We start from the raw sequence: 26,276 nt of genomic DNA, 5'->3' as shown, positions 1-26,276 counted from the left end.
AGGGTATCACTGCATCCCTCCTGTCTTCCAAAAATGTATCCTCCTCTTGCTTTCCAAATGGGATGAGGAGCAGGGAGCTCATGTGGTGCTGAGGCCCAGGATCTGGGGCCCCCACAGCTCAGAAGTGGGTCACCAGCCTGTCACCGGCACTCGATTTTGGTGTCACTTAGGCGACTGAAGGGAACAAATAGGTCATCGATCTGTCTGGCAACAGCCCTGGGCCCCAGATTTTAATTACCAGTGTTCTTTGGGCTAAATTTGTGTCTCTTGAAATATCATCAACCGAAATGAAACTTCACAATGGAGGAATTTGACCCAATAAATTTTTTTCCCCACTGTTTTATTAAAATCCGTTAAACACTGTTGCAACTACCTTTATTTTTCCATTTTTCCAGCTATTCTGAGCAACTCAGTTTTTGATGTTTTCAGGAGAGATGAAGAGAACTTTTCCTGTTAATCTTTTTTATAGGAAGCTTTAAGCAATCATAGAGCCTTATTTGTCCCACACAGGTATCCTCCATCCCTGCAGCTCTGTATTTAGCCCAACAAACTGGGTGATTTGCTTGTTGCACCAAATGAAAACTGATTTCCAGTAATGTTTGTGTTGTTTTCTTCGTGTGGGTACTGCAGAAATCCAGGGAAGCCCGTTGTGTGATGGAGCTGTTTTGGGATGGGGTTTTTATGGGACCTGTTCAGTCAAAAGTCTGTCTGTTCTAACAGCAGTGAAGGTTATTTTTTTTCCCTCCAAGAGAGATTTATGAGGGACTGGGAGCCAAAATACATCAAGAATTGGGACTAAAATGTGAGTTGTACCATTGGTCTGAGGGCACACAAGGCATTTCCTCAGGGAAGCATGTACAGGAGGACACCTATTAGTGTACATGGCACCAAAAAACACCACTCTACAGTGGGATCTCCCAGCTGGAAACTGATGGACCAGGGAGGGAAACCAGCCTGAGGTGGAGCATTTGCTCCTCCCTTTGCAGCCGCGCCCCACGAGCGCTGGTGTCTCCAGCTTCCAACCACTCACCCACTGCAGCGGGAGCAGCTGCAGCTCCCAGGGACATGGAGAGCCAGGGACACAGAGCTGCAGCTGTCCTGGCTGGGTCCTGGCTCTCCTGCGTCCTCCAGTCCCACCGGGTGGGAGCCCTGCAGGAGCCGCTGTTGGAGGATGCGATCCTGGAGAACATCAGCTGGGCTGCCGAGGAAGCCCAGGGCAACGACTCCTCAGAGCACGCGTTCTTCTCTCTGGATTATCAGCACGTCCAGGTCCCCTTTGAAATCACGCTCTGGATCATGCTGGCATCCTTGGCCAAAATAGGTGAGGCCTCTTGAGAGGATGAGGTGGGATGGGGAGTCACTGTGGGGGTGGTGTGGGCAGGGGTGGCCTTTGCTCCACGTCCTCTCTGGTTTGGAGCCTGAGGTGATGTGCCAAACCCTCAGAATCTGCACACTGTGTGCCAGAAACACTGCACAGGTGGAAAACAAGTTGCATTTTAGGTGAGAAATGGTGGTTTTCCATCTAGAAATTCACACCTGGGAGTGCTGCTGCTGTTAGGAGGAAAAATACTGGGTTTCCAGGAGGAGGAATTTGATTTAACTGCAGGACTTACCAAGGTGTGTGTTCATCTTGATTTCCTTGCCAGCCATGCTCTGTGCAGGTGGTCCACTGACATCTTCATCTTAAAATGAAGATTCCTTATTCTTCACAAAGTGCCTTGTCTCTGGCCAAGGAATGATTCCATCCATGTCAGGGTGTTACACAGCCTAAAATAAAATCTCTGTGCATTGATTGTTCGTGCAAGGTCATCTAAGAAAGATTTAAGTTATGCAAACTATCTGATTTTTTATATTTTCCTCTGAAAAATTTGGCACAGAAAAGTGAAAATTATATATAAATATCATATTACATAATGAGACCCCAATTCTAGTCACATGCATGAAGACATAATAATGATCAGAGATTTTAAAAATTCTTGTTCTAATTAGGTTTGTTTCAATGACTTTTAATAACTCACCTTGTACTTATGGTGGTTGTTCTAATGTTGGGCATTGCACAAGACAGGCTTGATTGCACATTTTTCAGCTTTTTAGCTTTAAATGCCAATGATTAAATACTATTAAAAGTGGACCTGTTTATAATTAATGGGAAGGATTTTTGTGGTTTTTTTTTTTTAAATGTATAGAATCTGTATTGTGTTTAAAATTAGAAGTTGCTATTTCTGTTAGTGCTGAGGATGGGCTGCTGACTAGCTTACATAATTAATAATTCCAAATACTGTTTTATTTATGCAGATTATTACTGTATGTTTATTACCTCAGTATATCTCTCTAACCTTATCATATGATGAAATGAGGCCTGCACAGATGGGAATTTGAGGAAATTTGGTATTTTCAGTAATTTTTCAATTTTCTAACTGATTTCTGAGCAACTTTGCCCTCACTGTGTGAATTTATTTGTGCTGCTCCGAGGTGGAACCTGCTGACGGTGGGAGTGTGGGGAACCTTCTGAGGGTTTGGGCTGGTGAGATAACACCAGTTTTATCTCTCTTTATCTATGCCCTCCAGGGTTCCATCTCTACAACAAGCTGCCTTCTGTCGTTCCTGAAAGCTGTCTGTTGATATTTGTGGGGCTCATCATGGGGGGAATCATTTATGGGCTAAATGATAGGTCACCACCAGTGATGGACAGCGACATCTTCTTCCTCTACCTTCTGCCCCCCATCGTGCTGGACGCCGGCTACTTCATGCCCAGCCGCCCCTTTTTTGAGAACATCGGCACCATCCTGCTCTACGCGGTGGTGGGGACCATCTGGAACGTGTTTGGGATTGGCTTTTCCCTCTATGGGATCTGCCAGGTGAAAGCCTTCCGGCTGCAGGACGTGTCCCTGCTGCACAACCTCCTGTTCGGCAGCCTCATCGCTGCCGTGGACCCCGTGGCCGTGCTGGCCGTCTTTGAGGAGATCCACGTCAACGAGAAGCTGCACATCCTGGTTTTTGGGGAATCGCTCCTCAACGATGCCGTCACTGTGGTAAGGACCAGCCTGAACTGGGGCATTTAACCCACAGAGGATGGTGCTGAGTGATGAGATGGGAGATCTCAACCTGCAGAAAAGGAGACTCAGGGAAGACTTTATTTCCCTCTACAGCTCCTTGAAATGAGGTGGGGTTTGGTCTTTTCTCCCAGGGCGACAGGATGAGAGGAAATGGTCTCAAGTGTCACCAGGGGAGGTTTAGATTGGCTATCGGGGAAAATCTCTTCATGGAAAAGGCAGTCAAGCGTTGGCACAGGCTGCCCAGGGAAGTGGTGGAGTCACCACACCTGTGAGTATTTAAAAACCACGTGGATGTGGCACCTGGGGACATGGTTTAGTGATGAACATGGCAGTGCTGGGTTAATGGTTGGACTTGATGATTTTGGAGGGCTTTTCCAACCTTAATGATTCTGTGATTTGTTAAGGGAAAAGGCATCAACAGCCCCTTCTAGCATAGGACTCCTGGTCCAGTTCTCTGGCCTGAGGTCCTGGGCAGCATTCAGGTGAACTTAGAGCTTTTCAGGTTTCTCTTTTACTCCATGTCTGGGGACAGAAATGTCCATGAGGGCTTCAGCAGTCCCCTGGTGGGAGCCAGACCTCCTGGGCAGGAGGTGACACTGCACTTGTAGAAATCCCAGTGGTGTATTTGGTGTCAGGAACACATCTGGTGAACATCCAGTTAACAGCTCTTCCCTCTTTCCCCCACAAGGTGCTCTACAAGCTCTTCCGCTCTTTCTGTGAGATGTCGACCATCAAAAGCGTGGATGTTTTTGCTGGGGTTGGAAAATTCTTCGTGGTTGGGCTGGGAGGAGTTTTAGTGGGGCTGAGTTTTGGGTTCACCGCCGCCTTCACCACGCGCTTCACCAAGGACATCCGAGTCATCGAGCCCCTCTTCGTGTTCCTGTACAGCTACCTGTCCTACCTCACTGCAGAGATGTTCCACCTCTCCGGGATCGTGGCGTAAGTGAGGCCCAGCAGCTCCTCTCTCCAGGAAAACTTCCTGCCTCTATTCACTGAAAAATACCCAAAAACATTTTAAAATTTGGAAATCTCTGTATGACAAGGAGCAGGGCTCTCACCAAGTGTTGCTCTGTTTCCCAAAGTGCACATTGATGGCTGATGGTGGATTTATGTAGGTTATTGAGGAATGTTTGTTTGAGCTCCATGGGTTTTTTTTGGAAAGGCTGAGTGTTCCAACAGTGAGATGGCTGGTAGGTTTGGCAGAGCTGGAAGAAGTTTCTTAGCTTATTTTATTATTTTCCACATGGCCCAGTCAAAACCAACATGGAAAGAGTTACAAGGAGGATTTAGTCAGCTCCTTGGAAAGGTTTGGTCTCGGTTTGCAGCACATCTGTTCTCACATCCCCTTCCCCATATGCATGTCTGGCCTGGCAGCCCTTGGTGTGACAGATCAGTGAGTGATGGGATGGGAACTAAAGCCTGAAATATTCCTGCTTTGTGGGAGCAGAGGATTCTAATGGAAACCTCTGCTTTGGAGGGTCTGACTTGGCTCCAGAAGCTCAGACACAGCTCATGTCTGGCCTCAGGTGTCAACCAACACATCTGTCTCCAATAACACTGGGAATCTGCTGGCCAATATCAGCCAAAGCTGTCAGAGATCATTCAGTTAATTTAATTTTCTTTCAACGGGGTAGATCTTTCAGTAAAATGAGTAATTTTAGGCCAGATCGTTCAGATCTAAGAGACTAATTAAGCTTTGTGCTTACCTCGTCGGACATCTCATTGTCAGAGCAGATGCTGGGACAGAAGTAGCCAGAAAGACCCCAATGTTCACCAAAATCTCACCTTGGAAAGGAGAGAGAGAGAAAAACCAGAGGGATCCAGCCCTCCTGGATTCTGTGGGCTGGTATCTATTGGTTGTGCTGCTCCTACCCAAACTGAGTCAGCTGGCGCTGAGGATCACAATCATTTAATATTCCCCCAAAGACGCCAAAATGCACCTACCCTGCATCAGTGGCTGCAGCGTAAACAACTGTGCAGCTGATGAGAATGAAGATAAAAAGAAAATAAAACAAAAGAAGTGGGCTCCCAGCTCAGCACAGAAGTATCTGGGAGATCTATTTTAAAACTAATGATGTTGCTTTGGATATAAACCATTCCTGCATCTTGCAGATTTTGTTTCCTCAGCTGGTTAATAGGAGCAATATTTGAGTGTTACTGAAAACAATTCCAGCTCTGGGAATAGGTAGGAAAAACCTATTTATAGGAGTGCAAGACAGAACAGTGAAATAAATATGCTGCATAATCATCGTGGAGCAGAAAACATTCAATCCTAATGGTGTCTCTTTCTATCAATCACAATCTGCTGTACCCATTATGGAACCCATTTGCTGTTCTTTTGAATAATGCATTTTTTGCTAAAGCAAAACAATGGCAAAGGCAGCTGATTCCTGCACTGTGCCCTTCTAATTGCCAAATTATAAATGCCTCTCTTATAGATCTGGAGTTCAAACAATTCATTCTGTTGTGGCCAGGGAATACTGTATTATAAGAAGCAGCTTTTGGCTGTTTGTTTCTTTGAAAAATAATTTGATTGCCAAAAAAATCAATTCTACATAGTCCAAAAAAATATAAAAAATCTGAATACAGCTCAGTCTGTGAAATGGCTCTGCAAAAGGGTTTTAGTTTGATTTTTTCCTTTCTCCTTTTTTTATTTTTTTTTTCCCCTGCCCCTTGCCTTGGTGGCAATGTCCATCTTTAACCAGGACAAGAGAAGTTTATTCCCTTTCTGTGACCCTGCTGCAATCCCATGTCTGTTCTCCAATAAGCATTCCCAAACCACAGCTCTGAAAGTTACTTGCTCATAAATACTTGGATTTCTTAGTTTTTAGCTGCAACTGTTTTCTCCACTATTTATTGAGGCAGACACAGAAACTGAAGAATTTATTATTTTTTTTCAGTCTGTGGTTCAGTTCCTGTTGCTCTTTCTGGCAAAGCAGGTCAGACCTAAAAATGATAAATCAAACCAGACTTTTATTAGAATATTTTTTGTACTGGTACATTTTCTTAGGAGATGAGAGATGTGAATGTAAACATTTGGTGAAAAAGGGACTTGAATCTTGGTCTCCTGCTGCTGGATGACAGAGGATCCCATTCCTCAGCAAAAGCATTGTGGCTTTCCATATTCTGACCTTTCCTGTCCTCTGCTTTTGCCACAGATCCTCTCCCTAAAGCCCACTTTTGAATTCAAACAGACCCAAATGTTTGTGTCTTCAAAATAATGTGAGATGTTACTGAAATTCTGGGGTTAAACAGGCTATTTTCAGTGCAAAGCAGTAATTTCCTGATAGTTCTCTGAGTAGTTATAGTTCTGGGTGAGCCACCACCTCTCTCAGCATCTTTCTTTGGGTCACTTACCTGTCCTGGTCCCAGCAGGTGTGACCAGGTCACACCCAGAGCCAGGGAGAAGCCAAAGTTCTGCTTCTCTCTTGGCTTTTCTGTGACCCAACATCGTGATGTTCCCTGTGGAGGTGGTTTTCAGTGCAATAAAAATATGGATGGCCTTACCAAATGGCACTGGAGGTCAGATCTTGGCAATTTAAAGCCCTTTTTCTGTTCCTGCTGCAATATTTGGAACACAAATGTTTTGGTCCAGACTAAAATATAAAAAACGGAGCTTCAGTGCTTCAAGCGCTCAATTGTTTTAACAGTCTGGGATTGCTGGCCTGAAAATGTATTGATTTGAAAAGCTGATGAATTAGGCTAATGCCATGTTCCCTGGAACTTGAAGAAGCAATTATCCATGAAAAATTGCCAGGCAATTGCTAGGCCAGAGTTTGGCAAAGTTAAAGAACTGGAAATGGTGTGTGGGGATGGGAAGAGTTGGGTGTTAGTTGGAGGTGTTGCTTTGTGCTCTGATAAAATGCAACAGGTGATGAATTGTTTGTCTGTGAAAATCCACATTTGGACAGTTTCAGCAACCTATAAAGTATTTTACTGTCCTAGTGGTCCTGATTCTCTTGGCCTGATGTAGGAAGTGAATCAGCCCTCAGTGAAATGTCTGCAAACACCTAAGACTTGATGAAACCCACTTTTTTTCATAAGTGATGTGTTGATTTTCTGTGTTAAGGTAGAAAAACATATTGTTTCTTTTCCATTGTTCATTTTTCACTTCCTCAGCATCATTTCCTGTGCCATGGGCATGAAGCGTTACGTGGAGGCCAACATCTCCCTCAAGTCCCACACCACAGTCAAGTACTTCATGAAGATGTGGAGCAGTGTGAGCGACACCCTCATCTTCATCTTCCTCGGAGTTTCCACCATCGGAGAAAACCACGAGTGGAACTGGCCCTACATTTGCTTCACGGTTATTTTCTGTCTCATTTGGAGGGCACTTGGTAGGGGAAATTGCAGATCTTGATTTTTCATGTATGTTCATGGCAGTGAGGGATGAGATTCCATTAGATGAGAGGGTGCTCTGCCCCTCCATCATCCTTTCCCACTCACTCTGCAGTGTGATTATTCCAGACGGGGATGCTAGGACTGGACTGGGACATCCCAGCCAATGCTTCCTGCTCCTCCACCTTACTCAATCCCAAATCTTGCATTTTGCTACAGTTCCCTGCTCTGTGCACTCACTGGTGCTGGATAGAAGCTCTCATGAGATCTATTTTATCCATGTCTCTTCCTTTGCCCTCCTTCATTGCCATGATCTCCTCTTCCATTGCGGTGTTTTTCTTGGTATTCTCCCAAAAGGAGGGAATTTGTAGGTACATACTTGGGGTGAGAGATGCATGAAAATCCTCTGACCCCCTACTCTGAATTGTGACAGTTTAAGGGATTTAATTCATAACAAGCTCATGTACAGCAGCATCCTTCAGTGGGAAACTGGAGGAACATTCCAGCAGCTGTCCTGGGTAGATGAAATTTGGGATGTAAGGGATGTGAGGATGCTTCTGCACCTACTCAAGAATTTCAGGCCAGGGTTGAGAGTGGCAGAATTGGGAATTGCTGAGGTTGGCAGGGGCTTGTGAAGATGATCTGCTCCAACCCCCTGCCTGAGCAGGGTCAGGCAGGCAAGACTGTGTCCAGATGGCTTTTGTTTATCTCCATGGATGGAGAGTCTGCAGCATCCCTGGAAAACCTGTCAGGGTGTGTGACCAACCTCACAGCAATAAAGAGTCCAAGGCCTGGTGATAATGAGTAGCAAGGCAGGAAAATACTCTCCTGATAACTGATCTCTGCAGTTTCTTTAGCCACAATTACAGTGAAAACCCAAGTCCTGGTTCCAGAATTCCCTGGGATCCCATTTTCATGCATTGAAAATGACCAGAAAAAATAGATGTGCTGTGTTTCCATTCTCCTCAGTTGCATCTTGTGCTGATTCCATGCTGGGAGAGGCTGGACCTCCATTCCTCTTACAGTGTTTGGCACCTAATGAGTGCAGAGTGCCTCAGTTATGGATATTTTTATATATTAACAATATTTGTGAAAATAACAGCTCCCATTTTTGGCAAAGAATTTGTGAGCTTAAAAACATTCAACAGAGGATTTATGTTTACAAACCAATGAGTCAAGCAGTGAACTTGAATTTGACAGACACCTCAAGAAATTGTTTAAATAGGTTAGGCTGTGATTAGCAAGGCAGAGCAGAATGGGGTTTATTAGCTGTTAGGACATGCCAAAGTTTGTTTTAATAACTGTGCACCATACTTGGAAATGTGCTCATTAGTCAGTTTTTTGTACATTTAAGTGTTTTATTACCATTAAGTGGTTTCTCTTAAATTATTTGCTCAGATAAAAGGAGATCTCAGTGAGATTGTTTTTTTTTTTTTTTAGTTCAAAAATTCTTCATTACAAGATAGAAGAACATAGCAATGCTAGAAAAGCACCCCAAAAATCCTCACTAAACACAGCCCTTCTGAGAGCATCTTAAATTATGCAGCACATTATTAGGGGAGGGCTGAGGTTGCAGCCACCCTTTTCCAGTCAAAATCTCCCAGGAATTAAATAAGAACACACAAAGCAGGGTTGGAAATTGTCTGAGTGGTTCTGAACGGGGTGTTCCTGTCCTGCAGCACCTTCCTGGGAAGCTGTCAAGGAGCTGGGAGGATGAGAACTGGGAAGGGGCTGCACCAAGCCAGGCTGGGAAACTCCTGCCTTTGAGATGGTGGTTGAGATTAGACTTTGACCTGCTTAGAACCAACCAGCAGGTCTGGATTAATTAATTAATAATTAATAATTGGATAGTAGGGAAAATTTCTTCATGGAAAGGGCTGCCAAACATTGGAACGGGCTGCCCAGGGCAGTGGTAGAGACAACAGCCCTGGAAGTGTCCAAAAAACATGTGGGTGTGGCATTTGGGGACATGGGTTAGTGGTGGCCTTGGCAGTGCTGGAGGAATGATTTGATGGAGGGCTTTTCCAATCTTAACAATTCCAGGATTCTAGGATTCTGGAGGTGCTTGAGGCACTGATCCAGAAAAGGGAGGTGCCTCCACATTTCCTTGCAGGATTTGGGGATTTTTGGGTGGGCAGTGCTGGGATTGGTGTGCAAACTGTACCCCAGCCCTTCATAGAACACTCTCAGTGCTTTAAATATTTGAGAAATGATTCTGCTGAAATCTGGGGAATTCCTTTGGTATGAGGAAGATCATCTAAAAAGGAAAATAGAGCCCTTGCATGGCAGCACTGGGGCTCTGCTGATATCCTAGCCCTGGGGAGATTTCCTCCTGCTCTTTCCCAAGGTATCTGCAGGAGAAAATACATTTTGCTCAGAATGATTAATTGTATGTCATCTCTTGGAGCAAACTGGCCTTGAATTAGTTTAGGGAATGCTAATAATAATTTATGAGGAAGGATTAAATTAAGACAAAGGCCAGGATATCAGCTCAAGTAAATTTCATTGCTTTAAATCATTGGCACTGCCTGAGCTGTAGAGTAGGGGTGGATGTGATCTGAGGGAGGCTTTGTTTTATTTATTTTTTAAGTTGCAAAGAACCTTGACACCCAAGTGCTTCCCATCTGCTGGTCTGGGCACCAGTTGTGCAGAGCTCCAGATATGGGGAAGGTGTCACAAGGTTCCCTTTTCCCAAACATCCCCAGCTTTTTGTTTTCTTCAAACTCCTCCAATGTACAGTCAAAATTCAGCTATTTTTAGCTGGAGGTGTGTGGGAAGATGTTTGATATGTACATAATAAATGCACTGTTTTTATTTCTTTTACGAACACCCTCTAGAAAAGCAACAGTGCTGTGGCTCCAGCTAATTCCTAACAAAAGTCGGTGACAGGAGGTGCCATCAGTTCTCAAAAAGGCTTTTAATCTTTGGGAAATGGGATGTTTATCACATCCATTGGTATTAAAATCACGGCCTACTGATTTAAGGCCTGACTTTTTGTACCTTTCTGCATCTGTTTGTGCATTTGCAAATGGCTGTAAATCACAGCAATTGCTGTGTCACCTCAATTTGTACAGTATAAATCTGAGGGAAAGAAATAACATTAACACAGGTTGAATATAGCTACTTATCCAAGATACTGCTTAGAAACTTTGGCAAATAGGAGGACAATTTGTGGCTAAGTTGTTGCCGATGATTTGCCTCAAAAGCATTTGTAACCTCAGCAATTCAGTCATTTGTTATCACCAATTAGAATAAATCAGTTAATATTTCAGGACTGTAGCCAGTCAATATTTGTAATCCCTCAAATTAGAAATATGGTGGGGATTAAGTTTTATCTGGACAAAGCAAATTTCAACCTGTTGGATCCAACCGGAACAAAAACTCTCCGGCGGGATATTGGGAATGTACCCCCTGCTGCCCTGGCTATTTCCTTGTGGTTGGTGTTTACCAATTCCATGATGTTTTACTGGAACATGTAGGATGATGAGTTTTCTCTAATTGTTCTGTTTGATTGATGTGCCTCAATCTACCTTCCTGCTTTCCAGGGGTTCTTGTGCTGACTTTCTTTGTGAACAGATTTCACGTGAACACCATCACCAGTAAGGACCAGTTCATCATTGCCTACGGGGGGCTCCGAGGGGCCATTTGCTTCTCTTTGGTTTTCCTGCTGCCTGACTTCCACAGGAAAAAGCTCTTTATTGCAGCAACAACTGTCGTCATCCTCTTCACCGTGTTTGTACAGGTAAAACCAGTATTGGGCACAGATTGGGGATTAGGTCCCCTGCAGGAATCTGATGGAGAAGGTTCCTCTCCCTCATGCTTGGTCTGTAAGTTCTGGTGCTCCAACAGTGAGTTTGAAGGAACTGTGGTGCTCCAGGGCTCGGGAGGAGCAGCAGCAGCTCTCAGCATTGCTGTGACATCTAGTGGTAAAACCACTCCTGCAGCTTTCTGTGGGATGGGGGTCTTGGATGTCTCCCTGCTCCTCTCTGACCAGCAGCAGGTCTCTAAGGGCTTCTCTAAAACACAGCTGGCAAACACAGACACATTTGAAGGAGGATGTGCTGGAAAAACTGGGGTTGTCTGGTGCTGAAGTGATCAAGGCCGATGTCCACCTGCTGTTTATCCCAAAAAGTAGAGTGGGTCTCCACAGGACTGAAGTGAGTGGGATGTGGAGGTTTGGGAAAGATCTCATGGAGGAAAACTCCCTGCGAGCTCCTGGTCAAGGACATGAGGTCCATGAGGAGCTGCTGACCAGGAGCCACCCTCCTCCTGCCCTGGGATGTGTCCAGTCACCTCTGGGAGATGGTGGCTTGTGGTGCCAGCTGCTGAGTGGCCCCGTGGCTGAGCATCAACCTCAGAGCAAATTCCTTCTGCTTTTCCTGACTGAACCCCTCAGGTGGGTGTCGAGCACTTGGAAAATGTGGAGGGTTTGGGTTGGTTTTTCTTCTCCAAGTCCACCTAAATCCTCATCCTGAGCTGGAAGAGTGGTGGAGGAAGGATCAGAGTGCGTTGTGCCAACGGGATCAGAGCTGGGAGCCGCAGGGCAGTGGGACTGGGCACAGCCTGAGCCCAAAAGGAGAGAGCAGGGGCCAGGCCAGGGAAAGGGGTGCATTTAGGTGGAGCTTGACGAGTTTTAAGATGCAAATGTGGGTGAGAAATTGAAAAGCCCCGGTCCCCAGGCTCACGGAGAGCCACTTTTGAGCCTCACACAAAGGTTGTTCTAAGGCAGCAGCTCCAGGCTTTGGGAAATCCTTCCTGGGGCCAGGAAAAAGGGCTTTTGTGTAACCTCAAAGCTCAGCTGGTGATGTCATCCCCGTGCAAAAGGGTGAGAGTTAAACAGGGTCCCCGTGTCACCGGGGAGACCCCCTGACCTTCAGCCATTCACGGGAACATCGTGTCTGCAGAGGGGCTGTGCTGGGGCTCCAGGGATCTGCAGGGCCCACCACGAGAACAGGGGCAGGAAAAAACCAGGAAAACTACTTAAAACCTGAGGCAGAGGGATGTTGCTGGAGATCAGCACAGAAAAGGTGGGTAAATGTAACAGAACCTTCAAAAACCTGGGTTTGGAAATTAAGTTTGTGGCGCTGCTGCCAGACACATCCATGGATGCATTATTGGGGACGGGATATTTTTTACCATTCCAGAGTCTTTCATGGTCACTGTGTGTGGAAAGGGAAAGAGAAATATTGTTTGTGAAACAACTTTTGTGCATAGTGGACATTTTTGTTCTTGTTTTGCAAATGTTTTCTTGTTTATGCAAAATGTTTTCTTTATATTCATAGTGATCTCAGTATAGGCTTGGTGGGGAGTGTCTGTGTTAAAATAGGACAGAAACCAAGGCAGAGGTGATTTGAGCCCTTTAAGGCTGGTTTGGGCCAGGAAAGCATCTTGTCAGAGCTCAAACCCTCCACATCCTATGACTCCCTTGTAAATCCTGCTCCTGCTGGCTGGAAACCCTTGTGCCACAGAGGAATGACCACCCCTTGAGCAGTTTGGCTTGGTGACCCATGGCTCTACCAGTGCATTGCACAAGCCAGGAAACTCCTCTCTTTCGGTCTTCCTAACCCAGTTGCATAAGGCTCTTCCCACAACAAGCCTGGTTAATCATTTTGAGGAAGGTGACTGAGCCATTGTCAAGTCCTCAGTGCTTCCAAGCAGGCTGGACATGTGCCACTTAGACCAGGAAGTTCCCCAGGGAGCTCCCTGGGCTTGTCTGGAATGTCACAACCACCCCTCACATTGTTCTGCCTCTTGGTGTGGTTTTAAAATCAAATACTGTTGGAAGTTCTCTCTCTCAACTTACTGGCCCCTGACCTCTGCCACAAAACTCTGAGCAAATGTAGTAATTGTGAAGGGAGGAGGTTGTTTGATGCCTGCATTGTCCCACTGGATTTCTGGAGGTGGAAAATGTTGTGTGAGCTGTGGCAGAGCAGTCAGACACTCCCTGGGATGAGTTATCCCTGGTGGGAGGAGGAGCGGCACAGGGGACCTGCAGGTGTGCTGTGAAAGGATGTGTGGCCTGGAATGACACATGGGATTCCCCTAACAGTCCCAAGTGCTGCTTTAAAATGGAAACAACTGTGGCTGATTATCCAGGAAGGCAAGAGGCCAAAGTGCACAGTCTCTACTTAATTTTTGTAATATCTATTATTTTGGAATTTGTGAGTTCTGTGTTATTGACTCTGAATAGCGACACATTTTTTATTGCTATTAGCTATTAAAATGACACATTAATTGTTTCTGCAATTAAAAATGTGTTCAACTCTCCTCCGTGCCAGCATCTGTGACATTCAGAAGTCATAAACATCAACCACTCCATCATTTTTGCTGAAAACATGTCCTAGGAAAGTCATTTCATACGGAAGTCGGACTAAGAAACACATCACAGCAGCATTTTAGTTCTCTCACGGGGCTTAAAGGATATTAAAACTTTTCCCTTGACCCTTTCCACCTGGTGGATGCTTTGATTAGGAAACTTAGGCACTGGCTGGCCGTCAAAGATCACTGGAGTTATGGTGTGTGACACACAGTGCTCAAGGAGTGAGCAGACAATTGCTGGTGGAGGCTCCGTGCTGAGAAATCTCGAGGATTATCCTCATTTCAGGCTTTTGAACTTGGATCGTTTCAAGCCCCTTTCCATCTGGGAGGCCACCAGCAGCAGCAAACCACAGGCTTGACCTTGGAATTACTGGTTGGCTTTTTGTGGTCTTGAAGAGGCCGGAGGAGGCGAGAGGAGGTTTCCTCCCCCCATCCTGCAGCCTCTCTGTGAGCTCCCCTTGACAGGTTCCTACCAGGAGCACAAACAGAGTATTTGGGGTACACCTGGGAGAACAATTTCTAGTGCTGTTGAAGCTTCGCAGGTTTTATCCTGCCAGGAAAACAGGGCAGGTGAGAGAGGCTCAAACACCAGAACAAGGTCGCTGTGGCTCAGCCCCACGCCGGTGGCTTTTGTTCCAGTGCAGGGAAAAGGAAAGGCTGACTTTTGTGTGTGTGGTTACTTTGCAGGGAATGACCATCCGCCCCCTCGTTGATCTGTTGGCTGTCAAGAGGAAAAGGGAGAGTGCTCCCACCGTGGGAGAGCAGATCCACATTCGGGTAAGTGGAGCATCCATCAACGCACGGCCAGAGCTTGCTGATATCTTCTGGAATGTGCGTGTCTCCAGGGACCCTGCAGATCTGCAATTTTACCTAAATCCTCTGCAGGTCAGCCTCTTTCCATGTGTGAAATCCTGTTCAGCTTCCTAACCATGGGTTATTTTTGCATTGGAAGAGCAGCCACCAATCAGGCTGATGTAACATCAGCTGGTGCACAAACATGAGAGGAAAAGATTATTTCTTGCCCAAAACTTTAAGCTCTGACCTAACTCAAATTTCTCTGATCTCTCGAGTGAGAGAAAGAAAGTGAGGCTTGATTGCTTTTAGGATTAGGAACTTCTATGTGTTCTCCAGTCCCATCACAACCATTGCTTCAGATATTTTTGCAAAAAAATGAGGAAAGGGATGATAAGGTTGGTTGCTGTATTTGGAGGGAACCTCTGAAGTGCAGCATCCCTGGAACTATTCTAGGCCAGGCTGGGTGGGGATTGGAGCCACCTGGGATAGTGGAAGGTGTCCCTGCCCATGGCAGGGGAGTAAGGTCCAATCCAACCCTAAACCATTCTGTGATTCTACATCCATAATCCAAAGGTGGGATTTCATTCCCATTGTTCTCACCACCCAAATGTTGGTATTTGTAGTCATAGAGGGCTTCAGGGCTCAGCTCAGCTCCATGAGATCAGCTGCTCTCCCACTCAGCTGAGCCTTTGCATTTGCATCTTCATCCAATGGAAAAATAATATATTTCTGAATCTAATTGTTCAATCCCAGCCACGTTCCTGTGGGTATGACTCCTTCAGGAATATTATTGTCATTGTCCTCTTTAGCAATAAAGCCATTGGGGCTGAGGACATTTGTAAAACCTGTTTGGCATCCTCACAATGGGGTTGGACTGCAGGGCTTTGTCTGAGGTTAACACAACAGCTCAGGAGGCTGAGGAGCCTTTTCTAGTCGTGAACAGAGAAGACTTTGTTCTTTTGTTAGGGTGTGAATGGCAAATCATCTCAGAAATGTGTTTATTAGGAGGTGTGAGCTGAAAATGGCCACTCACCAATTTAGCTGAGGAGGTAAAAATGAAGATAGTTGGAAATCAGGGATGCAGAAGGCAGAAGCAGCTTTCTTCCTCAAATTTATTTTGCCATCTGGATAGTCGGGATGTTATTGCTCACAGGAGTGATGATCAGAGTGTGTGAGGGCAAATCCAGAGAATCAGAGTAGTCTGGGTTGGAAGGGACCTTAAAACTCATCTCATTCCACTCCCTGCCACGGGCAGGGACACCTTCCCTTATCCCAGGTTGTTCCAAGCCCAGTCCAGCCTGGCCTGGGACACTCCCAGGGATGGGACACTTCAGTGCTTCCTTCCAGTGCCGTGTTTGAGGAACACACAGCCATGTGAGGGCACTAAACCCACACCAGGCTGCAGGGCTGGGCCTGCTGCTCTGAAAATTTTCTGTCTCTGACCGCCCAAAAAGATAATTTTAAAAAAATTTAGAGCTGTAGGAAGTTCCAGGGTCATCAGTACCTGAGTGTGGAGGGGCAGCAGAGCAGAGCCCTCTCCCAGTTTAGAGATGCCATTAGGAGGGAGAGCAGTTTGGAAAATTACAGGGATTTAACTTGTAGGTGGACAGCCCAACCAGGCTGGGATTTTTTATATAACTTTAAACAATAATAATGTATTCATATAAAGTATGATATGCTGATTTAATTTAGTGGGAAGTGTCCACAGTATTTATTATTCAAGATTAACATTTATGTGTTACCTACATTTATATCCTGAAGATACTGATTTCCTGAGACAAATTGTCCCCAAAAACCCCAAAATGAGCCTTTCCTGCTGGTCAAGGCCCAGAGGGCAGAACATGGGAGCCATCAGCCCTCCTGTACCTATCACAGAGAGCAGATTCACAGCCCTCAGCATTTATTCTCTGCTTGCCCATATTTAAAAGCAAACCACTCATTGTACTCCAGCACCAAGGGATGAGGGGATGGAGAATTATCCCAGTGCCTTCTCTCCTTGTTTCCCAGCTCCATATCCCGAGCTGGAAGCATCCCCTGTTGTGTGTGTGGCTGGCTGGGTTCATCGTGTATGCAACCAGCGTCGAGCGAAATCCTCTCTCCTCTTTAGTTCTTGGATCATTTGCTGGCTGGCATTGAAGATATATCTGGACACTGGGGACAGTATTACTGGAAAGACAAGTAAGGATTTGCCAAAATACGCTGTGTACACGTGTAGGGAAAAGAAGGAGGTTGGTTTCTATTCCCAAATATGTGGGCAGCTGGGCCTTGTTCATCCTCATGGCAAGAGGGAGGTGACAAAAGGGGACACCAGGTTTTCAGGGCACTTCCCTGCTTGCAGACACCTCTTGTGCATCACCCTAAAAAGATCCTTTCTCCTCTCCCGTTGTGTTTGTCCCTTCTTGCCCAAAGAAATCTTCTGGAAGTGCCAAGGCCATGGCACTCAGCTTGTTGCAGGCTGTGCACAGTTAACATTAAAGAGCTGAGTTTGCAGCACTGCTTGTGGTGGACTGAAATTACAGAGGATCTCTACAGATTTCTGTAGCAAAGTGTTCAATTTTCATTGAATTCTGGGAGTTTGTACATTTTAAAATTTAAAAAAAATGCATCAGGATTAAAAAAAAAAAAACAGCCATAAAATATGCTAAGAAGATTATCTACCAGGTTCCATTCCTTGGTGGTCCAGTCACAGATGCAGCTGGTAGAGATTTTTTAGGAATGCCCATGCTTGGAAGTGCCACTAGAGGGTATGGGAGTCACTGCTGCTGAGGAGCATCTCCTTGTAAGCAGATCTTAGAGAGATTGATGATCTCAGAGGTCTTTTCCAACCTAAATTATTCAACGATTTGAGCAGAAAAGAAGAGGAAATGGCTCAAGAGGGAATCTGGAAGTGTTGAAATCTGTGGCTGCTGCATGTGCTTGTAGCACTTCTAGAAGAGTTCATGATATATCTGGCACTTTTGGGGAGTTTTTACTCTATTTAGCAGAGTTTTAATATTTTGACTCATGTACTGTAGTGCAGAAATAATTAGGACTGACCTCTTGGACCATCAATTTCTGAGGAGGAGTTAATGGGATATAATGGAATTTAATGGAATATGGGGCAGTTGTGGGCTATGACCCTGCTGCCTTGCTCAGGTCTGTTGGTGCTGAGAAGTCAGGGGAGAGGTTAAACCCACCTCATTTTATTCTCCAACAGATTGGAATATTTCAACAGCAAATACCTGCAGAAGATCCTGCTCAGGGAGTACGACCAGCCCAAGTCCAGCATCGTGCTACTCTACGAGAAGCTGGAGCGCAAGCATGCCATCGAGCTGGCCCAGGCTGGGCAGCTGGGCCATGGCCCAGCCCACCCCTCCTTCCTGTGAGCAAACACCAGCCCAAACTCAGCAGCTGGCAGCTAAAAATGAGGGGCTGGATGAGCATCACCCGGCACTGATGGTGGCACATGAAGGGTCACCTGTATCCCCACAAGTTACAGGGAAATGGTGCCCCGAGGAAGAGGCTCCTGCCCAATTTTGGATGGGTTTGCACTGTTAAATGTTCTGAATGGCCACTTCAGACCTCACAGATGGTTCTGCTCTGCCACAGCTCCCCATGGCTCTTTTATCCACCGGGGAGCATATGGACAGCCCAGCTCTGACGCAAATGCCGAATTCCTGCTTTGCCGTGAGCTCCATCTGCGAGGATGAGCTGTTGGCTGTGGTGGGATCCCAAAGGGGCACTGAGATTTGGGGATGCTCTTCTTGTGAATCTTCCAAAATAAGGGGATCTGCTTTCCTTTGCAGCACCAGCGACAGGACTGTCATAACAGACCAAAAACTGGAGGACACTCCAAATCCTGATGTCCTGGACAACATGCAGGAAATATTGGCGAGGAACCTGTACCGGATCAGGAGGACGGTATAACTTTTCCCTCAATCCATATTTTAAATGTCCAATAACACGAATTTCCTCGGTTATCCGAACAGCCTGAGCAGATGTTATGAATATTTCCATAATTACCCAGGATGTCTCTTTGTGAGCAGAGAATAGTTGGCTGTGTGGAGCCAGATCCAGTTTCCAAGTCAGTGGCACATTTCTGTTTGCTGCCTGACAGCTTTTGAAAGGTTCACCCAGTCAGCCTATAATTTCATGGAATATTTTCGGCATCGGTACCCGGCAGTGAAAAGGAGAAAGGAGGAGCATGTGGAACATCAGGCACTGGGTTAGCAGATCCAGCAGCAGCTCCTAGGGCAGAGCAGGGATGGGGTTATCCTCATGGTACATTTTTCCCCTTGGAAGAGAGGTGTGAGTGGGAATTAATCTGCAGAGCTTTTAAATCCACCCAGCAGTTTTGCCATGGAACTGGTACCAGTGGTTCAAGGGCATAAACCCCACTTGCTGTTTACAGGACCATGGATCATGTCTGGGCTTTCACACAGTACCTGGGGCTGTGCATTGGAATTGCTGTCTGTAGGGAGACTTAACCTTAAAATCCATCTAAGCCTTTGTTTTATGGATTACACACAAAATACGGAGTCTTCAGGGGCGTGGCTGGTGTGGGCAGTTCAGCACAGAAGGATCAGTCTCCCCCTCCTGTCCCTTTGCTGAGCTGAGGGAAGCAATGGGATGAGGCTGGGAAGAAACCTATGGACATGGTGCAGGGACAATGATGAAGGCACAGCTCCAGTTTTGTGCTTAGTCCTGCATTAGTCCAGCCTAACCCCACGTAGTGACAACGTTATCCCACTGGTGTCAGTGGGAGATTTCAGTTTGGCTGGGTGGTGGCTTTGGAAGGAGGATTTATGGTTCCCATTGTCTGCATGACTTGGGAAGGTGGGGTTGATACAAAACATTGGGGGCTGAAACTGTGAAGGCACCTGGAGCAGAGTCCCTGCACTCCTTTTGTCACCTGAACTTCCAGGTGTAACTCAGTTCTTGTCACTCAGTGACTTTTTGGGTGATTTCCCTGCAGGGCCCGGCGTACAACAGGCACACCCTGCCTGGGGACAGCGAGCCCACGGAGCGGGCCAAGGAGATCCTGATCCTGCGGCACAAGAGCCTGCTGGTGGAGGTGAGCGGGAGCGACTCCTGCAGCTCCAGGAAGGAGGTAAGAGGGAAACACAAGCAGGCAGCACCGTGCACTGGCTGCTTCCCCCACGGCCTGCTTATTGCTGGTGGTGTTCCCTTCCAAAGACAAGTCTTGTTACTTTACCTTAAAATTAAAGAAGGGTCTCTATCCCAAATTGCATTCCAATGAATGGGAAAAATACAAAAAAAAAAAACCCCTCCCAAACCCAGCTCCTCGCAAACCCAGGAACCATCCTGAGCAGTGCTTTGTGAACACAGACTTCCACCCGCGCTGGGAAAGTTCCTCACTGAGCAAATGTAACTGAGATCTGGTTTTCCCATGTTTTCTTTTCTGGGAGATTTAATTGAAGACAGGAATTTGTCTCCCCCATTGTCAGTGGTCCAGAGGGACTGTAAATATTTGAAACTGCTCAGTGTTTTTTTTCCCCCAACTCTTTTGAAAGAAGCATTTTTGTGATCTTTCTTACTCATTCTGGAGGTGATTTTTTTTGTTTGTTTTTAAACACATCTACAGTTCTGGGCAGGCTTGAAAGAAGTAAAATAGAGGGAAGTTTTGCTTACCAGATTCCTGTGAGTAACAAAACATTCTCCAGTTTACTACTGGCATAGCTCTGTGTTGGTTTATGTTCTGAATCAGAAGAGAAATAGGGTTAATACTGTGTCTGTGCCTGATGAAGACTTTTGCTCTTTGGAAATTGGTGGGAGAAGCTGGGCCAACATTTAGCTATGGGAAAAAAATAAAAGGTTTCCAGGAATGATGCATTAGAAGCAGGCTTGGTCTTTTCAGTTCTTCCCATCCTCTGTAACTCTTTAGAGAAAAAACATTTAGCCCTTGTCATATTTTGCTCCCAAATGCCCAGGTCAGCAGCAGTGCAGAATCACAGAACATCCAGAGCTGGCAGGGATCCACGAGGATCACTGAGCCAACTCCTGTCCCTGCACAGGACAACCCCAAGGATCCCACCCTGTGCCTGAAAGTGTTGTCCAAACACTCTTTGAGCTCTTGCAGGGTTGGTCCTTGTAGTAATTGCTGAGCCATCCCTAAATTTCACCCTAAATTCACTTCTCCAAATCTTAGGTTTTGATGGCTTGATCTCTGAGCACCATCCAAGCGTGAGCTGTGATCTCTGAGCAGCCAAGCTCCATCACTGAGGAGAACAAAATGACCTTTTAGAAAGAAATAAATTACACTTCTCTATTTAGACAGTAATTTTCCATGACAGCACAAGAACTCAGGACTGCTGTGGACTTTTTTCCACCCCAATTTCCTTGTGGAAGTGCCAGTCATGGAGGAGCCCACCGAGAACGGCGGCACCGCACCAAACGCTGCTGGTGCTCAGCCCTTCCTTCCCAGAAAGGTGTTCTGGCTCTTGCAAACAACTTGAAAGATTTAATTTGATCATTTACATGCTGATTGGTACTTACAATTCAGAATAGATAGGCAAGAACATGGCATGTTCCTGTAGAACATTTGGTATAATTAAACTTCAAAAGAGCAACATCAAACTCCGGCTGATTTTGAGCACAACGTTCCCTACTTTAAGGATATTTGATTGTTAACCCTTGTGCTCCTGCTTTCCCCTTCTCTGCTGCATTTGGTGGGAAATTCAGGAGCTTTGGGAAAGCTGTTTCTCCTGTTCCTTTGGGTGCTTGTGGCTGAGCTTTGGGGGAACAGAATAGTTTTTGGGGAATTGCAAAAGCAGTAGGATTCACTCTGCATCTGTACTGACTCCTGGATGATGGAATATTCCCTCTGAGGGCTGGAAATGCCCTGTGGATTATGGAAAATGTCATCTTGATGCTGAATACTCACTGTTGTGTCATTGTGGCTACTTGTTGGTGCTGCTCACACCCCGTCACTGCAGCCACCTTGCCTTTGTGCCAGGTGAAGGGAAGCAGATATAAATAAATCCCAGAATAGTTTGGGATGAAAAAAAAGATCATCCAGCTCCAACCCCCTGCCATGGCCAGAGACACCTTCCACTAGATCAGGCTGTCCTGTCCAGCCTGGGAGATGATAGTAGATACTGGGAGCTGATCCCAGTGACACCTGTAAGGGTGGCCCTAACCCAAGAAGCATCCCTCAGTGCCCAAAAGGATAAGCCAGGCCTGGTTTGTGTCACCAGCAGCTTTTCTGCTTATTTTTAAGAGTAGCCACCTCATTTACTCTGAATAGAAATAAAATGATGCCCCAAAGTGATGGGATAATGCTCTAACAGAGCCCTGAAATATTAACACCATATTAATTTTATATATATAATATTATATAATATTAAGGAGGGTGGATGAATGCTGTTACTTCATGCTGTAGGAGGACAGATTGCAGAATTTGTCAGCAGAAAGAAGGAACACTGTGCTAAAAAGTAGATTTTAGCCTATTATAAGCAGCTCAATACTTACTTAGTTTTTGGGGAAAAAAGCAGCTACTCGTGTTTCTTCCATGCCAAATTGAAAAGAAAATTGTATTTTCCTGATTAAAAAAATGCTATTAAATGAAAAATGTCATTAGTGTTAGAGAGTTCTCCGGTTGTCAGATATTCCATCTTTTGTGGTCCCACGGGGAAGGGTTTGGCCTTCCGGGTTTTGAGTCAGCAAGAAAAACTTGGATGCTGTTGCTCCCCACGTTTTTCTGTTCCACATCTCACCACGAGATGGGAGCATTACAACTGTGTTTGCAAACCCTGCTGGAAATTCAGGGACGGGAAACAAACTTCCAGCAAAGGGCCACTGAAACCCCTGTGGTGCTGGTGAAACTCCTGCAATTCCACTGCCAGTCTTGGAAAAAGCTTTGGTGATACCTTGAGCGTTAGGAGCTGAGGGGAAAATTAAAAAACCCCTTTGTTTCAGTAGAAACTTTGTTTTTTTCTGTTTGGTGAGTGCCTGTTTTTCTTCTTTAGTGAAGCTGCTGAGAACTTCGCTGTTAAATGTGACGCTGTTGTAGCTCAGTTAAACTCATATTTTATTAGGGACTGGTTGGTCTTTTCCCCCCAAACAAAATCAGGGATGTGTGGGAGAACATCCTCGTGTGGTCACCAGACTGGGGAGGAGCCAAGTTCATCTTGGCTGCTGGACAATCCTTCTCCTTCCACAGGAGAAAGCAGTGTCCTCACCAGGATGGAGATGGACACAGGCCAGAGGTGCTGGGATTGGAGCAGGATGATCTTTGAAGCCCCTTCCACCCCAGACTGTGACTCTGAGTCACATCTCCTGGGTGGCTTTAGGTGCCTTAGGGCTCTCCTGCACTTTAGGTGCTTTTACAGCATGGAGAGAGGGCTCTTGGAGCCTCCTCCAAGGAGAGTTTGGAGAGCAAATGGGGAAAAAGCAGGGAGAAGCAGCAAGAAAAGAACAATCTTGCTCCTTCCGGAGCAGGTTAAATGATTTACCCGGCAGAAGGACCTTGGCAGGAGAACGAGGTGACTTCAGCTCTGAACCACAGCCCAGAGGATTAACTCCAAGACTATCTATTTCCAGCAGAAAGTTTGCCTTCCTCCGCCTAAGGACAAAATTCCTGCCGAAGGCTGCTGCTTCCTGGAGCTGTGCATCATTGCTGGCTCCGAGCACCGGCCGCATTTGGGGCTTGCCTTATTTTAGGCAGGGATCCAGCCCAGCCTGAACTGGCAGGGCAGATTCTGAAACCCAGGACAGCTTTTATTTACCACGGAGCACCCAGAAAATCCTTGCACCTGTAGCCAGGCAACTTGGTCCTCTTTTCTCCTGCCAAAACACGAGTGCACTCCCCCAGAAGGAGCTGATTTGGAGCTGCCTGTGAGCCATGTGCGTAAATGACACAGTGCCTTTGGTAATTATGTCGGAGCCCTTTCATGGAGCATGCTCTGAGAATCATTAAATGCCCCTGGGAATGGCTTTCCAGGGAGCCGGGCGCTGCTGCTGGAGCTGGGAAGGCATTGTTATTAAAATGGTCAATAAAAGTGAGAACAAGGGATGGAGGGCAGCGGTCCTCGTTAGGGGAGGGAGGAGAACGAACCGAAACAAAATAGAAAACCGGGCTGGGAGGTGTCCAGAGTTATTTTGGCAGTCTGGGTTTCTGGACCGAGGTGCCAAATCACAGCTGCGTGAGAGACTTATTCCCAGTTTACAGAGGCACCGAACAATCCAGGCGGCATTGTGCTACCTGATTTTTATTTTTTTCGTTGCTATTTTTTTGTCCTGGCGGGTGGAGATTAGCACTGGAGTGAAAGGACAGGGAGCTCGTTAGTGCCAGCTCGTTACCTGCCTCCTTGGCCTGCAGCCAGCGTGGGGAACAGCCAAGGTGAGAAACATCCATATCCTGGGGACAGCTTTGCCTTCTGCATTCCCTGCCCCATCCTCCCAGCTCCAGGGCTGCTCCTTCCCATCCTCTGTGCTGAACCATTCCTGGGAAGCTCAGACCTCTTCCAGAACTCAGAACATAATTGCTGTATTGTGCAATTTTAATTTTTAAGCCTCTGACACTGGCTCAGTTTTATTTCTAAATTCTTGACATCTGTAAAGAGCTTCCTGTGTTGTTTGGAGAAGCTGTGCATGCCCCATCCAGGGAAGAGTTTTAGGCAGGTTTGGATGGAGCAACTTGGTCCTTTGAGAGGTGTCCCCACCCACAGCAGAGGGATTGGAATGAGATGATCTTTAAGGTCCCTTCCAATCCAGGCCATTCCATGATTCTGTGTTGACACTATGCAAATCAGTGTCTGCAAATAGATTTCTTCAGTCTGTTTTTAGCAATCCTTCTTTTTTCTTTTCTTTTTTTTGTTTATTTTTATGTGGCAAAAGTTAAACAAGTGGGAGTGGAATCCTTAGGGATTGCAGAGAGTTGGTTTATGAGGCAGGAGTGTCGTGAACAGATTTCACAAGGCACTAAAGTCCTTCTCTCCCTCAGTCCCAGAAGGAGGACTCGTGCTCGGCGCAGGGCGAGGCCACCCCGCAGCCCAAGCTCTGCCGCTCCTTCACCGGTAAGTTGTGGAGCTGGGGATCATTCCCTGCCCTCCCCTGCTCACCCTCACCCCCGTGGAATGGCCCAGCAGGTGACAGGGAAGATGTGGAACATCTTTAGATGAGCCTCATGGTTGAGCAAGGAGCGCCCAAAGCCTTCCCAGCCCCGGTGCCCCCTCTCAGCCCAGCCTCAGGTTGGTGTGAACGGTTTGGGCCCTTTCAAAGCCATCTAATCCAACCCCTCTGCCACAAACAGGGACTTCTCTTGACTAGCTCAGGTTGCCTCATCCAACCTGGGATGTAGCTGTTTTAATCCACAGTTTACCAGGAGTACTTCAGTTATGTTCTTCCTGAAGAGAACCATGGCTGTAAGCAGAGAAAAATTAAAAAAAACATTGTTTCCAGGTAAGTTTCTTTTCCACCTCAAGGAAAACACGAGCACCTTGGCCCCTGACGTACAGTGGTGGCAGAGCAGAAGGAGATTGTAACCCTTCTGTTGTGGCTGCATGTTCATCCCTGCCAAAAAATCCCATAATGTGACAGCATGACATTGCAGGTGCTCCAGCAGGACACCTGCGTTTTCCAGAGCTGGCTTAAGGTAGTCACCAATGTGAATTTTTGCTCTGCAAAGTTGCAGGTGGGGACTGACAAAAGAATGATGATATTGATCCAAATACTTTATGAATTTCAAAGTGTAAACCTGGGTTTAAATTACCTTTTCTTGTTTTTTTTCTTCCATGGAAACACTGATCTTTGTCTCCTGTTTTATAACTGGGAAGCGATCCTTGGAGTGGAACAGCTCATCCCCAGAGAGCACACGGCCACCTCGGCGTTCCTTCATTCCTGCTGCAGCACAAGGAAGGGTGTTTCTCGTGGTGTTCCTCACGGTGTTTCTCTTCCCACAGTGGGGAACACAGAGAAGGCTCGGGAGGTGAAGGAGAGCCGATCCAAGTCCGTGTGTGCCATCCCACCCCCGCAGCCCGGCGGCGCAACCTGGGCCGGGAGGAAAAACGCGAAGAGCGAGCTGAGTCTGGAGATGTACAAACACAAGGGATGCTCTGGCTCCCCATGAGGGGTCTGACCCCTTCAGGGAGGGCTGCTCCACATGTACATAATATAAATTAAGATGAATGTTGGAAAGGACAGCGTGGGCAGGGTGGAATATCCGGAGTGGTTGCGTGGAAAATCGCTCTTATTGCCCAGTGCTCAGTTTTTGGTGGGAACCGAGGGAAAAGATGCTCAGCAGAGCATCAGCAATGCCAGGGAATGGCTGAGGGGACATTTATAAGGAATTTATAGGAAAAAATAGCCTGTTTAGTTTGGGAAAATTGCTGAAACTGCCTACAGCTGCAAGGAAGGATGCTTTAATAAGGTGAGATATGGGATCTTCTCATTAGTTTTCAGGGATAGGCTAAACAGCAGGGAGCATTTGGATTATAGTTGGGAAAAACTTGATAATCTCAAAGAAGCTTTTATTAGGGGATGGAGAAAAGAGCAGAAACAGCAACAGGTTTATTCTGCTCCTCAGGAACTGATGGATCCTGGCTATGAACATGAATCTCACGAAGCCCAAAGTTAAATGACACAGTTAAGTAAGGGGTTGTGTCTCACCTGAGGGATTGTCCCACAGTTCTGCTAATGAAAAACTATTGCAGCTGAATTGAAAAGGGAGAAATATGTTCTTACTGGTTTTTAAAAATTTATGTAAGAAATGGTTCACCTCAAAGTTAAAATGAGGAAGCTCTAAACCCAGTGGTGATACCAGGAGATGGT

The 26,276-nt window shown here is 46.2% G+C and overlaps 1 protein-coding gene across 1 annotated transcript; it reads left to right on the top strand.

The window, feature by feature from the left end:
* Positions 1 to 1,065: 1,065 nt before the first annotated feature.
* On the top strand, positions 1,066 to 26,276 carry LOC102100431 (sodium/hydrogen exchanger 2-like). The gene is made up of 12 exons (XM_088062750.1): positions 1,066 to 1,321; positions 2,569 to 3,032; positions 3,745 to 3,995; positions 7,176 to 7,393; positions 10,940 to 11,136; positions 14,400 to 14,489; positions 16,615 to 16,685; positions 17,704 to 17,868; positions 18,293 to 18,407; positions 19,462 to 19,596; positions 24,451 to 24,523; positions 25,409 to 26,276. The coding sequence occupies exons 1-12, from the start codon at positions 1,066 to 1,068 to the stop codon at positions 25,573 to 25,575; spliced, it is 2,202 nt and encodes a 733-aa protein (XP_087918876.1). The 3' UTR covers positions 25,576 to 26,276.

This window comes from Pseudopodoces humilis, chromosome 15, assembly GCF_049639895.1.
Source record: "Pseudopodoces humilis isolate 2021_Gansu_Grassland_sample_001 chromosome 15, ASM4963989v1, whole genome shotgun sequence".
Lineage (NCBI taxonomy): Eukaryota > Metazoa > Chordata > Aves > Passeriformes > Paridae > Pseudopodoces > Pseudopodoces humilis.
This window is presented reverse-complemented; position numbering and strand designations above follow the sequence as displayed.

Bases quoted from the DNA above. Each gene is read 5' to 3' on its own strand.
- LOC102100431 (XM_088062750.1), top strand. From the start codon at position 1,066: ATGGAGAGCCAGGGACACAGAGCTGCAGCTGTCCTGGCTGGGTCCTGG. The intron at 3,996-7,175 runs GTAAGTGAGGCC...TCACTTCCTCAG, and splicing joins CACCTCTCCGGGATCGTGGC to CATCATTTCCTGTGCCATGG. The intron at 14,490-16,614 runs GTAAGTGGAGCA...TCTCCTCTTTAG, and splicing joins GAGAGCAGATCCACATTCGG to TTCTTGGATCATTTGCTGGC.